The following is a 16582-nucleotide window of genomic DNA, read 5'->3' as shown; positions in this document are numbered from 1 at the left end:
TGAAGATCAAAGTGGAAACAACATCGTTGTCATCAACAGTGTTGCACGTGCTGCATTGACCATGCAGACTGAACGGAAGTGACTCGTGGTCAAGCAACAACAAATGCGCTCCTTGAGTGACATGGGGTGGGACTAAGTCTGTGTGGAGTGAGAGAGAGGGAGATGAGAGGGATGACTCAAGTAGCGGAGTAAACTATAAAAATGGACGTTACACACGGCATATCACATTTAACAAACCAAACATTCAAATACCGTTATAGAAGGTAAAGTAAAAACCCAAACCGGTCCATGCATCAATACTGGTATATAGTAAAATACGGTATACCATCCAGCCCTGGTCGTCAGGGCATTGACCTAATACCCACCTGTGGGTATTCTGCAACAATCACCCACCCATGGCCAGTAACAAGTATATGGAAAATGAGGGTGTGTGGGGTGGATGTATGTATGAACATGGTTTTCATCATAGTGATTAAACTATGCATCTGCTAGGTGGAATGTAAGCAAGGGGCAAAGCTGACGTCCCACTGTTGTCTGCTTTTGATTAATGAGGAGCATGAAACCTCCCAATGTTTGAGTGGTTTGTGGAGTAACTTGTGCCTGTTCTTCTGAGCTGCCCGTGCCGGGGTGGAACCAGATCCACTATGAGTGTGATGTGTAGCTGTGGACTGCATTGTGGACAGTGACAGGTCAGGTGAGGCCTAACATTGGTTTATTCAGAGAGGTTTTTACCTGTCCCTCCCTTTCTCCTGGCCAGGACACACACAGCAACAATAATAAAAGCATTCCTGTGTTTGTGAAGAGAGAGAGTGACACTGGTCATGATGAGCATGCAGGCTGGGGGAGAGGCAGGCAGGCAGCTGCGGTCTGTGCTGCTCTATAGGGGAGACAGAGGGCCTAGAAGCCACAGAGTGTTGCTGCTGTGACTGCAGATCCTTCACTAGCTGCCTGAAACACACCATCTATTAATAATAAACAGATGAGATACCTTCCGCCTCCCCTTTTTTTGGATCTAAAATACACCTTCTAAAAAATGCATTATGATGCATTAACCTTGCGGTGGAAAGAAGGCTAGTTCCTGTCAGTAAACTCACCAGACCACAGTGTGAGGCTAAATATAACATGATTATTGACATTTCAAACATACCTTTGTTTGAATCTTCTAAATATGACACTAGTTTTAGGCTGACCCCATTTTGTCGACTGGTCGATTGTTTGATCATAATTTGTCATGTACAATGTTTGTTTGGTTAACATAATTTCTGTGAATGCATTCAATATATTACTATTACGGCCTTTTACAGTTCTCATTGTCAGAGTGGACACGTTGTTTGCAGAGCGCAAAACCTAGGCTACACTTGTGGTTCATTTCATTTACATTTCATTCATTGTTTTGTTTGAAGTGCTCTGTCAATGTTGAGTAAGGACGCGCTGCTGATTACGCATAGAAGTAGGCCTAGGTTACCTGGCCTGCGCACAAATGTAGGCGTATGAATGTGCCCATTTGGGGATCTTATAGTATTTCTGATTGGCTTAACTCACCACCACTAATGAGCTGTGAATCCTTCTCAAATAAAAAATGTCTTCACCTCAAACAGCAAGTAAACAGTCTGTTTTTATATCCATTGATCACCAACAGTGACACCAGCAAAGCACCCCAACACCATCACACCTCCTCTATGCTTCACAGTGGGAACCACACACGTGGAGATCATCCGTTCACCTACTCTGTGTTTCACAAAGACATGGGGTGGTTGGAACCAAAAATCTAAAATTTGGACTCTATCAGACCAAAGGACATATTTCCATAGGTCTAATGTCCATTGCTCGTGTTTCTTGGCTTAAGCAAGTCTTTTCTTATTGGTGTCATTTTAGTAGCGATTTGACCACGAAGGCCTGATTCACACAGTCTCCTCTGAACAGTTGATGTTGAGATATGTCTGTTACTTGAACTTTGAAGCATGTTTTTGGCCTTTAATCTGAGATGCAGTTAACTCTAATGAATTTATCCTCTGCAGCAGAGGTAACTCTGGGTCTTCCTTTCCTGTGGAGGTCCTCATGAGAGCCAGTTTCATCATTGCACTTGATGGTTTTTGCGACTGCACTTGAAGAAACTTTCATAGTTCTTGAAATTGACTGAAGTTCATGTCTTAAAGTAATGATGGACTGTCATTTGTCTTTGCTTATTTGAGCTGTTCTTATTATCTTTTACAAAGTAGGGCTATCTTCTGTATACCACCCCTACTTTGTCACAACACAACTGATTGACTCAAAAGCATTAAGAAGGAAATAAATTCACTGCTAACAAGGCACACCTGTTAATTGAAATGCATTCCAGGTGACTACTTCATGAAGCTGGTTGAGAGAATGCAAAGATTGTGAAAAGCTGTTATCAAGGCAAAGGGTGGCTACTTTGAAGAATGTCAAATATAACATATTTAGATTTAACACTTTTTTTTGGTTACTACATGATTCCATGTGTCATTTCATAGTTTTGATGTCTTCACTATTGTCCCACAATGTAGAAAAGAGTAGAAATAAAGAAAAACCTTGAATGAGCAGGTGTGTTTAAACTTTTGACTGGTACTGTATATCCATTGAGAGTGACAATAGTTCCTCAATGTAGCCTATTTGAAAAATCTTTCCAGCTCCCTTTCTATAACCACTTGCGTGAAAAGGGAAAGAAATGTCATGCTTTTATCAGGTGGAAAGGTCATAAAGTAGGCCTACCCGATTTACTTCTTATACCTTGCGCAAATAGCCTACAGCTGTCTGTCTGAATCTCACTGGCGTGGGAAACTGAGGGTCCAGAGTATTTTATACAATGTTGCAAGTTTGTTAGAGCAAACTAGGGGCTGGACCAAGTTGATAGTTGATACAATGTTTCAAGTTCCTTGCAGACAGGCCATGCAAAGCCAATGTGATTTATTTTTATCAGGATATTTTGTAACTACAAGCTGCAATGTTTTTATTTGTTGGCTTTATGTAGGCTATATTTACAAAGTTGGCAATGGCAATAGAAGTTACTTTTAGATTTTGTATAATTTTAATTTAGATATAATTCTTAATAATCACATGACAATGATTGAGATATGAAGACTATATTATAAATGAAATTGTTCCACAAACATGTCCAGATGAAGATCGTAATTGGCACGCAGATCGGTAGAAATGGTAAGATATACATTTGGCACTCTAAATGTAAAAGGTTGCTGACCCCCTAGTGTAGCCTATTACCAGCTACTTCGGGAGTGTAATGGCAGAATCTGTGAAGGCCAGCAGCAGCAGGAGGTGGTGGTTCGGGAACAGGTTTTTTTCTTTCTGTTTAAGCTATCTCTGGCTCCCTCTTGAGTCATTTGTGTGTCTTAATTATTTAATTCACAGTGTGCTTAAAGCATCAGACAATCTCAGTAGCCTACATGTAGTTGATTTTATTGAAATACATAAGGTGTGTCTGGATATGGAAAAATACATGTTTTAAAATTTCGACCAGTCAATTGGTCGAACCAATATTTTATTTTAGTCGGGGATGGCCCTACTGTAGTTGTCGTAATGTAGCGATGGGACAAGAGGAACTGTGGCACATTAGCTAGTACATTCCCCATAAAGCTGATGCACGAGAGAGCCCAGGCTGGTGTTAAAACCTATATCTCCAAATATATTCTAAACAGGAAACCGAGGAGGTGTGTAGGTTACTCCACGGATGTGTGTAGGTTACTCCACGGAGGTAGGGATATTGCATTAGCAAATTCATGCAGCACAATACCCCCGCGAAAGCAATATGGTACATTTCAAATATTCATAGGTATTGTCCTAAAAATGCCAATTATAAAAACATGTTACGCTCACTAACATGTCCAGTATTGAATTGGATTCTTGCATGATTTGAGCAGTGGATAGCAGGCGGCACAGCACACAGGTCTCAACCACATAGATCAATGTTCTGCCAGAGATGCAGACTGTTTCAGCAGCAGTGTCCGCTGTATGTTGTATTTTTGACAAGATCTGGTTGGTCAGACCGGCTTCAGCCCTGAGTTCTAACTGGGGTTCCCTATGCTCTCTTCTGAACTTGTCGCTGTGAGTCGGTGCGTAGACGGCCGTCCAAGCGAAAAATCGCATCAGGACCCCCCCCCCCCCCCCCCCCCCCCCCCCCACGCCTCCTTGTACTCTCCCAGTGATGCCCAGATCAGCAGGTACCCTGTCGACCCACATCAGAAGGCTTGCTGCATGGTATCTGGCTGTAGGTTTGAATCAAACCACAATTGATGGATACATTTTCACTCCTGGCCATTCTGGAAGGAAATGATATGTGGAACCAGCCTTTTCTTCTTAGATTAAACTCTTATGCTTTTAGGGTTTATTTTTTCTGCTCTGTTTGAAGTGGGGGATAATATTATTTTGGAAAAGCGTTTCATCTCTAAAAGGCTTGCTGATTAAAAACTGTGAGGGTCTGCGAGATCCTCAAGGTGGTTACTGCTTCTCATCTCTCGGCCTGGAAGTGTGTGTGTCTGAGTGAGAGGGTTCATGGGTATGTTGGTGAATGTTAGTTACTGTGCGTGGTGCTGTAGTGTACGTAAGTGTGTGTGTGTGTGTTTGTGACTACGTGCGTGTCTGTGTCCTTTAAGTGAGATGTGGGTTCCAAGGGAGGTCTGGCGTGTCTGACTCACACATGGCTCTCTGCTCTGTCTGCTAATGATCCATCTGCGGCATCAATGCAGGCATGATAAATTAAACAAATACTTCATCCAGTTAACCATTTACCATATTCTCTCTATCAGATCACACTTTCTTCTTGTCTCCACACTTTGTTAATAACTTTTATTACCATTACCTTTGAAACATAATTTGAGTGATTATGTGGATTTATACAGTACCAGTCAAAAGTTTAGACATACCTACTCATTGAAGGGGTTTTCTTTATTTTTACTACATTGTAGAATAATAGTGAAGACATCAAAACTATGAAATAACACATATGGAATCATGTAGTAACAAAGTGTTAAACATATCAAAATATATTTTAGATTCTTCAAAATAGCCACCATTTGCCTTGATGACAGATTTGCACACGCTTGGCATTGTCTCAACCAGCTTCACCTGGAATGCTTTTCCAACAGTTTTGAAGGAGTTCCCACATATGCTGAGCACTTGTTGGCTGCTTTTCCTTCACTCTGCGGTCTAACTCATCCCAAACCATCTCAATTGGGTTGAGGTCAGGTGATCGTGGAGGCCAGGTCATCTGATGCAGCACTCCATCACTCTACTTCTTGGTCAAATGGCCCTTACACAGCCTGGAGGTGTGTTGGGTCATTGTCCTGTTGAAAAACAAATGATAGTCCCACTAAGCGCAAACCAGATGGGATGGCGTATCACTGCAGAATGCTGTGGTAGCCATGCTGGTTAAGTGTGCCTTGAATTCTAAATAAATCACTGACCGTGTCACAAGCAAAGTACCCCTACACCTCCTCCATGCTTCATGGTGGGAACCACACATGTTGAGATCATCCGTTCACCTACTCTGCGTCTCACAAAGACACAACGTTTGGAACAAAAAAATCGCAAATTTGGACTCATCAGACCAAAGGACAGATTTCCATAGGTCTAATGTCCATTGCTCGTGTTTCTTTGCCCAAGCAAGTCTCTTCTTATTATTGGTGTCCTTTAGTAGTGGTTTCTTTGCAGCAATTTGACCATGAAGGCTTGATTCATGCGGTCTCCTCTGAACAGTTGATGTTGATGTCTCTGTTACTTGAACTCTGAAGCATTTATTTGGGCTGCAATTTCTGAGGCTGGTAACTCGAATGAACTTATCCCCTGCAGCAGAGGTAACTCTGGGTCTTCCATTTCTGTAGTGGTCCTCATGAGAGCTAGTTTCAACATAGCGCTTGATCGTTTTCCAGATTGACTTGCCTTCATGTCTTATTAAGGTAATGATGGACTGTCGTTTCTCTTTGCTTATTTGAGCTATTCTTGCCATAATATGGACTTATATGGACCAAATAGGGCTATCTTCTGTATACCAATCCTACCTTGTCACAGCACAACTGATTGGCTCAAAAGCATTTTAACAAGGCACACATGTTAATTGAAAAACATTCCAGGTGACTACCTCATGAAGCTGGTTGAGAGAATGCCAAGAGTGTGCAAAGGGTGGCTACTTTGAAGAATATCAAATATAACATATATTTTGATTTGTTTAACACTTTTTTTGGTTACTACATGATTCCATATGTGTTATTTCATAGTTTTGATGTCTTCACTATTATTACACAATGTAGAAAATAGTAAAAATAAAGAAAAACCCTTGAAAGAGTAGTTGTGTCCAAACTTTTTGCTGGTACTGTACATACTTAATTGTGTGTGTGTGTCAAGGGTTCCGGATGTTCTGGGCCATGTTACATTAGATGCATGTTGACAAACTACACAGTGTGCCTCAATGACCACCGTCTCAGTGAAAATAAATAACCTCTATTTCACGACCTTTTTGTTTTCTGCTAATAGGAATTGTAAAATGCTTTGGACTAATCTTCCTCTTAAGGCTGGGGTTAGGTGGTTGTTATGAAGACATTTCCTTAAGGAAAATGTAAATAAATGTTGTTATTTAATACAGGAACACCACTGAATGTGACCTTCCTGGTGTGAGATGTATTTGTATTTCTGGGTTTGCAGTTACTTCACCACTGCTAAGATCATAGTACCTTCAGTAGCGTAACCAAAGCAGTGTTTAATCTGAACTGCACTTATTTCTCTCTTAGCACTGTTAATATTGATCATTTCTTAGACTGCTTGTTTTTTCATGCTATGTTTTTCATGTTTTTAATAATTTACTGTATTGCCACTCACTCTGAATATGTGGCTGGGCATCAACTACAGGGCTATGACAGGAGCTTGCTGTGTGCTGTCTGTGAGGGTCTTGTCTCATTCTCTGATCCTCTCCCTCCACTCCAGGTCAGTGACGGACCCCCGGGATGGAAAGCGAGTCGCCCTCAAAAAGATGCCCAACGTCTTCCAGAACCTCGTCTCCTGTAAGAGGGTCTTCCGCGAGCTGAAGATGCTGTGCTTCTTCAAACATGATAACGTGAGTGGATGGCTAGCCTCCCTCCCCTCTCTTGGTTCCTCTTTTTCTCTTCCCCCTGTCACTTCCCACCCTCATCTCTTCCTCTCTGTCCTTTCCTACTCTCTATTCTCTTTCTCTCTTTACTCTCTCTCTCTGATCCCTCTCTCCATCCCCTCCCTGCGGATGTGCCTGACCTCCTCTCCTCTCCACAGGTGCTCTCGGCTCTCGACATCCTACAGCCTCCACACATCGACTACTTTGAGGAAATGTATCCTTAAACGATGACACAGTAGCCAGTCTGTGGCCTGTATTCATCAAACCCCTTCCTTCCAGTCTCACAATCGTAGGAGTTTAAAACCACTTCTTACACATTCCATGCAATTTTGTTTAAGCAGCTATGTTAGCTATCAGTGAATCTCCCTGGCTGCTGGCTCCTTCCACAGGTTAAAGTGGACAGACTTGTCTGCTGTATATTAAATCTGATCTGTTTACGTTGCGTTGTTTAGATGGGATGTGTTGTGTCATTACTGCTAAGTGGGCTCAGCCCCTATGGAGTCAGTCCAGATCCAGTCTTATGCTACTTGCTGGAAGGCCCCTATCAGATTTAGAAACTCTCTCTATCGCCTATGACCAGGGAAGTCTATGTTTGTTGGGGTTGTTAAAATGGTGAGATTTTTACTGACCTGTCTCATTGACATTATTTTGCTTCCAGGAGTGACGATTGGGGGCGTGGGAGGAAACCGGAGGAAAGGAGCTGAGCTTGCTGATTCAGTGGGAGATAGATGGGTGGGTGATCTACTGGCAGGTGGCGTCTACCTCTTTCTCAGTCTTATGTTTTCACTCTTACAGGTGGTTTGGGTGGAGGGGGGTCATTTGGCTGTTTGTTTACCCACTGCTATCCCCCATATTGGTCCTCATCAGTTGACAGCACTATCAGTTGGTATCTAGTGACTGACTGAATACTGTAGCTTTGGAAAAATGAGTTGAGCCTGCTCCCATTCTGCATGTTCAGGGTGAAGGGAAAGGCACAAGCCTCTCACCGACACCTTTTAGTTATCTTTTCCTTGGCGCCCCAGCACATAACTGCCTAATGGTTTATTTTCGGGTGTAGGAGGATGAGGAGGGCGGTAAAGAGGGAGGGAGTGTAAATTGCTGAGATGTCCCATTTAGTTTCCATTCTTATTTCTAATATTTCCTTTATGGGCTGGAATTGGAGGAATGAGGCTTGATGCTTTCTGAGCTTTCTCTGTAATCTAGCATATAATTGAATCATACAAATTACACGCTGCTCCCCTGTATTGAACTGGCTCCCGGTCACTCCATATGCTCTTATAAACCCTTCACTACATTTCTTTATTTCTAGTTTAGATCTCTCTAAACCAAGTGGACTTTCTTTAGTTCTATCTTGGCAGTCTTTCTAGTGAATTATGAGAGAAATTGATCTCTCATTAATAAAGAAACAAAAGCAAAAAACCCACTTAGCTGAGAGATTTATTTACCTCTGTATTTTTAGCTGTTACTCATTCAGCAGAGTGATTATTCCCTTTACTCTTAATTGTGTGACATTCTGCTGTCTTTTGGACTCGCTTTAAAGCACACAATGGAAGGCCCTAATGAGTGTACTGTATAGCATCATTTCTCTGTGTGCTTTTTGATACTAGAATAAACAACAACTGGAATATATGCTGTGCTCTCACGTGCATGACAATTTGTGCCTTTGAGAGTGTTGGGGGAGTGGTGGCATATTGAACTCAGACAGCGGTCTATTTGAAGGCAGGGAAACCAGGAATAGGCCATGGAAACAGATATGTCATCTGTGTTTTCTTCCTCTTTATTACACTCTCTCTCTATCCCTCTCTGTCTCTCTTTCTCGCTCGCTCTCTGTGTCTCTTTCTCTCTCATTCTCTCTCTGTGCCCCTTTTTCTCCACTTTCCCTTTGCTGATGTAGATTTTCCACTATGAATCCAATTCAATTGTATTTTTCTGTGTTTATATTTTTTATTTGAGTGAGAAACGACATTCATGTTTTTGTTTAGTAGCGTAACAGTAAAGCTATGAATAAATCAGTGTCGTTGGTAGAGTGAGTCCTTCAGGCGTAGTGGTTGGAGCTTGGGCCTCTGATATAACTATCCTGCTCTGTGTATATCCTGGGGGGCACACACATATACACACACACCAGTGGCGGTCGGTTCCGTTTCTGTTTAAGATGAGGGAGGACAATTCTTTTTTTTCCATGAGCATGGCCTTGTTTTTAATACAGCATATTGGATGACTGTCATTCCTATTCCATTCACCCAGTTCAATGTAACAGCGATAGGTTTACATGACTCAAATTTTCTCTATACCCATCATGATGTTGCTAGAACCTAGCCTACAACCTAGATGCACACATGTCGAGAGAAAATTTGAGGTGACAGACAGTAACACATGGACAGACAGTGACACATTCAATACCGCCTTGCACACTCTTGCTTGCATCTAGCTGATCTAGGGTGTAATCATTAGTCCAACAGTTGCAAACAAGAGTTTCTATTGGACAAATTCAGGTATGTTTATCCCCACTTCATTCCGTTTAAGAAATGTTTTTCAACTTAAATCGGAGGAATGAATACACCCCTGATCACCTGTAAACACAGTTCACTTTCATAGCAGCCACGTTGTATTCCTTCTCGCATCTATGTGCTCTCCTCCTCTCACCTTTTTCCTTCGCTTGCGAACTTCAATGCACAACACATCAGCTGTATGTGACCAGGCAACAATTTTTTTTCAAGCCAAACCATATCATAACCGCTACACACAGCCTACATCGTTGTCACCATATCTGCTAAAGTAATGGCATAGTCAACATAGCTAATAGAAATAACGTGTTAGTAAACCCGCTACAATCATGCAGAAACGTTACAGTATACAGTCAGTAGGCGTTTTAGAACTAACACCGGCGGGCCCTGGTGGCAATACATTTGTAAAACCAAACACTTACCTTAACTTGGAAGCTTTTTTTGTGTTGTGTTGGATAGTCATAGCCAGCTAGCTAACATAGCATCCCTCTTTTTGAGCAGGGTGTTTGAGTAGGCTAAACTAGCTAACTGCATTTGCTAGCTAAGTAAGTGAAACTGAAAGTGAGAAAAAAAAAACGAAATGTATTTGTTTTTAAACAGTTCAACTTGTCTTTCTCTCTCTGAGTAAACTACTCATCACATTTTATGCACTGCAGTGCTAGCTAGCTATAACTTATGCTTTCAGTACTAGATTGATTCATTTGATCCTTTGATTGGATGCACAACATGTCAGTTCATGCTGCAAGAGCTCTGAAAGGTTGGAGGACGTCCTCCTTACTGTGTAAGTCCATGGAAGGGGGTGAGAACCATGAGCTTCCTAAGTTTTGTATTGAAGTCAATGTACTCAGAGGAGGATGGAAGCTAGCTGTCCTCCGGCTCCACCATAGTGCTACCCTATGGAGTCCTGTTGAGGCTACTTGTAGACCTTCATTGCAAACAGTGTGTTTTAATCGTTTGGTGACATGAATATATTTAGTATAGTTATCTAAAAAGGTTAACTTTTTAAATGTTTTACAATTTACATTTTTTATGAAATTCACTGAGGAGCATGGTTGTCCCCTTCCTCCTGAGGAGCCTTCACTGACACACACACTACTCTGCTGCTGCTTGCATCCTGCGAAGGAAGAAGGCTGCCATTACGGATGCATGTGTGTGTAGGGGTCAGGGTAAATACATTTTAAAAAATCATTGGTAGCACTGGTGCTCCAAACTTAAAAAAGTTAGGAGCACCACATGAAATTTAGGAGCATCAGAAAATACTATTTTTTTTATTTATTTAGATACAGCCTATATTGTTGTGCCCTAGAAACTAATATGTAATACTGTAAAGACATTCATTTATTAGAAAAACTAAAATGTTGATATGAATATCTGTCATTGAAATTACAAAGTAATTAGCAGGATATAAGGTTTGTACATTGTGTAAAAGCACCATTTTCCTGTTGAGATGGAGAAGGCGTTAGCTGCTTCCCAATTAAGCGACCTGAGTATGGGCAAGTGGGTGTGTCGAAAAGGTAAGGAGTGGGTGTGTGGAAAGGAGTGGGTGTGTGGAAAGGAGTGGGTGTGTGGAAAGCGCTCTGCTATAGGATGGACGGTGTTGATTAAGCTGTTCTTTTTCTTCGGTTTCATTATCAAATTTTTGGGGGGACAAAAATAAACTTAATTTTACTGCTTTTTCTTTTGTTGTTACATGTACATTCTGGACACATTTGACTTATTTTTTTTTACGGTAGTTACATTACATCTAGATAGATAGTACTTATGACTGAAAACACAATGTATAATTTATAACTATTATAGAACATGAGCTTTTAAACCAACCCCTCAGCTACTCTGTCCATCCCACCTATCTCCGTAAACCCACCCCTCAGCTACTCTGTCCATCCCACCTATCTCCGTAAACCCACCCCTCAGCTACTCTAGTCCATCCCACCTATCTCAGTAAACCCACCCCTCAGCTACTCTGTCCATCCCACCTATCTCCGTAAACCCACCCCTCAGCTAATCTGTCCATCCCACCTATCTCAGTAAACCCACCCCTCAGCTACTCTGTTCATCCCACCTATCTCCATAAACCCACCCCTCAGCTACTCTGTCCATCCCACCTATCTCAGTAAACCCACCCCTCAGCTACTCTGTTCATCCCACCTATCTCCATAAACCCACCCCTCAGCTACTCTGTCCATCCCACCTATCTCAGTAAACCCACCCCTCAGCTACTCTGTCCATCCCACCTATCTCCGTAAACCCACCCCTCAGCTACTCTGTCCATCCCACCTATCTCCGTAAACCCACCCCTCAGCTACTCTAGTCCATCCCACCTATCTCAGTAAACCCACCCCTCAGCTACTCTGTCCATCCCACCTATCTCCGTAAACCCACCCCTCAGCTAATCTGTCCATCCCACCTATCTCAGTAAACCCACCCCTCAGCTACTCTGTTCATCCCACCTATCTCCATAAACCCACCCCTCAGCTACTCTGTCCATCCCACCTATCTCAGTAAACCCACCCCTCAGCTACTCTGTCCATCCCACCTATCTCCGTAAACCCACCCCTCAGCTACTCTGTCCATCCCACCTATCTCAGTAAACCCACCCCTCAGCTACTCTGTCCATCCCACCTATCTCCGTAAACCCACCCCTCAGCTACTCTGTTCATCCCACCTATCTCAATAAACCCACCCCTCAGCTACTCTGTCCATCCCACCTATCTCAGTAAACCCACCCCTCAGCTACTCTGTCCATCCCACCTATCTCAGTAAACCCACCCCTCAGCTACTCTGTCCATCCCACCTATCTCAGTAAACCCACCCCTCAGCTACTCTGTCCATCCCACCTATCTCCGTAAACCCACCCCTCAGCAACTCTCTGTCCATCCCACCTATCTCAATAAACCCACCCCTCAGCAACTCTCTGTCCATCCCACCTATCTCAGTAAACCCACCCCTCAGCTACTCTGTCCATCCCACCTATCTCCGTAAACCCACCCCTCAGCTACTCTGTCCATCCCACCTATCTCCGTAAACCCACCCCTCAGCTACTCTGTCAATCTCACCTATCTCCGTAAACCCACCCCTCAGCAACTCTCAGTCCATCCCACCTATCTCCGTAAACCCACCCCTCAGCAACTCTCAGTCCATCCCACCTATCTCCGTAAACCCACCCCTCAGCTACTCTGTCCATCCCACCTATCTCCGTAAACCCACCCCTCAGAAACTCTGTCCATCCCACCTATCTCAGTAAACCCACCCCTCAGCAACTCTCTGTCCATCCCACCTATCTCAGTAAACCCACCCCTCAGCTACTCTGTCCATCCCACCTATCTCAGTAAACCCACCCCTCAGCAACTCTCTGTCCATCCCACCTATCTCAGTAAACCCACCCCTAAGCTACTCTAGTCCATCCCACCTATCTCCGTAAACCCACCCCTCAGCTACTCTAGTCCATCCCACCTATCTCCGTAAACCCACCCCTCAGCTACTCTGTCCATCCCACCTATCTCCGTAAACCCACCCCTCAGCTACTCTGTCCATCCCACTTATCTCAGTAAACCCAACCCTCAGCTACTCTGTCCATCCCACCTATCTCCGTAAACCCACCCCTCAGCTACTCTGTCCATCCCACCTATCTCCGTAAACCCACCCCTCAGCTACTCTGTCCATCCCACCTATCTCAGTAAACCCACCCCTCAGCTACTCTGTCCATCCCACCTATCTCAATAAACCCACCCCTCAGCTACTCTGTCCATCCCACCTATCTCCGTAAACCCACCCCCCAGCTACTCTGTCCATCCCACCTATCTCCGTAAACCCACCCCTCAGCTACTCTAGTCCATCACACCTATCTCCGTAAACCCACCCCTCAGCTACTCTAGTCCATCCCACCTATATCTGTAAACCCACCCCTCAGCTACTCTAGTCCATCACACCTATCTCTGTAAACTGCCCTCTTATGATTTCCATGTGCCATATATTTTTCAACTGTGATGTTTCACAGAAATTCTGAACCTGACTAATTGGATGTTTCACTGAAATTCTGAACCTGACTAATTACATAGTATCTACAGATTGTAAGTTAAAGATAAATATTTTTACTAAAAGTATTATTATATTGTTGATTGATTGACTATGGTTTTCCAAATCTCTCAACAGTGCTATTTGTAGGGTTAATTTTAAATAATTGTTGTGATTTATCAGCCATTCCTGAACCTGTGACCAGAAACAAGCTACATAGGGGCAATACCAAAATAAGGGATCTAATGATTCTGTCTCTTCATAGCAAAATCTGCAGAGCTGAGATGGTTGTATGTCCCAAATACATAACATTCTGTTTATGGCAAGAATTTTGTATAATCATTTCAATTATTATTATTATTATTATTATGTGTCAGTTCATACACCACGTGCCACAGAATTGGCACATAAAAAATCTCTTGCCAACTATTTTGCCACTTGTATGGTGCAGCGGTCAACATTCTGGTCCTCAAGTTAAACTGGTTGCCAATTTTGGTCAATTAATTAAGGGCACATCTAGATGGCTGTCAATATTAATTATTTCTTATGTAGGCCACGTTAGCTACCGACCATGATACCTAGTAGGAAGCACTTCAAGTCGGCAGGCCTTCACTGAATACGTGCAAGTAGTTTTAGAATGGCCCACAACATGGTTTATGAATGTAAAATGCAGTCCCGGCGATCCACTATAGGAAGACAAAAATCTTGCCCCGGTAATATGGGTCAGATCTTTTGACCTGGTTGGGCTAGAAGCAAACCGTTTTTGCTGTATTAATGGTGCATATCTTTTTGGTGCTTGGAAATAACCAGTGGTGTGAAGTACTTATGTAGTACTTTAAAGTATTTTTACTTAAGTCGTTTTTGGGGTATCTGTACTTTCACTTGAGTCATTTTCTGTTAAGGTATGTTTTACTTTTACTACAGTATGACATGTGAGTACTTTTTCCACCACTGGAAATAACAGTACAGTGAAGCCTTATCGTTACAACAATTATTATCAAATCAAATGTATTTGTCACATAAACAACAGGTGTAGACAAACAGGGAGATGCTTATTTACGGCCCTTCCCAACAATGCAGAAAGAAAAATACACTTTACAATTTAGATACATTTAAAATCATTAACATAGACATTACAACTAGGTGAGGTGTTTTATATGTTTTTTAAAGCAAATTTTGCTGTTGCTTGAGTAATTTCAGATGGAAGTGAGTTCCATGTGATCAGGGCTCTATATAATACTGTGTGTTGCCTTGAATTGGTTCTGGATTTGGGGACTGTGAAGAGACTCCTAGCGGCATGTCTGGTAAGGTAAGTATGTCTTTCATACCCTGTATGTAAGTTGATTATACAGACAGTTTGGAAATGTCAATACAATAATATTTCACAAAAACAAGATTTGCTGCAGTTAGTCTCTCATCAACCCTCAGCCAGGAAAGCCTGGCCTGCATGTTGTTGATGTTAGTTCTGTATGTGCAGTTAATGGCAAGGTGTGCTGCTTCTGTTTTGAACCAGCTGCAGCTTTGCTAGGTCCTTCTTTGCTGCACTTGACCATATTACCGGACAGTAATCAAGATGGGACAAGACCAGAGCTTGAACGACTAGTACAGTTGAATTGTGTAAAAAATACCTAACATTTTTTATAACAGACATACCCCTCCCCATCTTCACAACAACTTTGTCAATATGACTTGGCCATGATAATTGACCATCCAATGTTATACCTAGCAGTTTAGCTTACTCAACTTGCTCAATGGTCACACCATTTCTACACAATTCCAGTTGAGGTTTAGGTTTTAGAGAATGTTTTAAAACAAATACAATGCTTTTAGTTTGAGCTCTATTTATGACCAGTTTATTATTTATCCCCCATTTTTATATTGACTGCAACTCCTTATTTATAATTTCAGTGAGCTCACTGGTTTTGGGTACTGACATGTAGAGTGTGTAATCATCTGCATACATAGTCATTCTACACTGAACAAAAATATAAATTAAACATGCAACAATTTCAAAGATTTTAGGCTTTGTTCTTTGTCATGGTAGCAACGTAGGCTAACGCTGGTACTCAACGCAGTTCCAGCCAGCACAGCTCTCAGGGCCAACGGAAACGGCAACAAACAGCTGGGATTTAAACAGCCACAAGCCCGGAACTACCAGCCGCAAGGGCTAACCGTATCGAGGGTGGTGTTCAAACTGTCAAGGAAACCTGGCTAGCTTCATAGCGAGTAGCTAGGCTAACCGCTTTACCAAGCAGTAGGTTTTTAGGGTTTGGCAGTATCCCGGGACAGATAGTAGTGGTCCCAGAAACTGAGGATAACCACGTCGCGGGATCCACATGAAACAGGTAGGCTAGTAAATATTTGTATTCTCAAGAAAAAACTTTTTCAGAAACTTTCAATAACAACCAAGCTTTCTCTAGTTCCACGTTCAGCATGCGTCAGCCTCTGACATTGTACGTATGCTTAGTGATGTGGACATGAGGAACTTGAAGCTCTCGTCCGGCTCCACTACAGTCCTGTGGATGGGTGTGTGCTCGGTCCTCCGTTTTCTGTAGTCCACGATCAGCTTCCGTTGTCTTGCTGACGTTGTGGGAAAGGTCAGTGTCCTGGCACCAGACTGCCAGGTCACTGACCTCCTCCCTAAAGGCTGTCTCATAGTCATTGGTGATCAGGCCTACCACCGTTGTGTCGTCAGCAAACTTAATGATGGGGTTGGGTGAACAGAGAGTACAGGAGGGGACTAGCCACGCACCTGAGAGGCCCCATGTTGAGGGTCAGCGTGGCGGATGTGTTGTTTTCTACCCTCACTACCTGGGGACGGCCCGTTAGGAAATCCAGGATCCAGTTGCAGAGGGAGGTTTTCAGTCCCAGGGTCCGGAGCTTAGTGATGAGCTTGGTCGCACAGAAAAATTTGTCACAATGTTAGAGCCCTGGTAGGGGTTGAGGCCGGTAG

At 42.8% G+C, this 16582-nt stretch overlaps 1 protein-coding gene across 1 annotated transcript in view; it reads left to right on the top strand.

The window, feature by feature from the left end:
* nlk2 (nemo-like kinase, type 2) overlaps positions 1-16582 on the top strand; it is an 82175-nt gene that overhangs the window by 29794 nt on the left and 35799 nt on the right. Inside the window, exons 2-3 of the mRNA XM_038973382.1 lie at positions 6949-7078; positions 7270-7325. Coding sequence (XP_038829310.1) covers positions 6949-7078; positions 7270-7325 — 186 coding nt within the window. The remainder of the gene's footprint in view (positions 1-6948; positions 7079-7269; positions 7326-16582) is intronic.

Source organism: Salvelinus namaycush, chromosome 34 (assembly GCF_016432855.1).
Source record: "Salvelinus namaycush isolate Seneca chromosome 34, SaNama_1.0, whole genome shotgun sequence".
In the NCBI taxonomy this organism is placed as follows: Eukaryota; Metazoa; Chordata; class Actinopteri; order Salmoniformes; family Salmonidae; genus Salvelinus; species Salvelinus namaycush.
The sequence above is the reverse complement of the archived record's forward strand: the minus strand, read 5'-3'. Positions and strand labels throughout refer to the sequence as shown.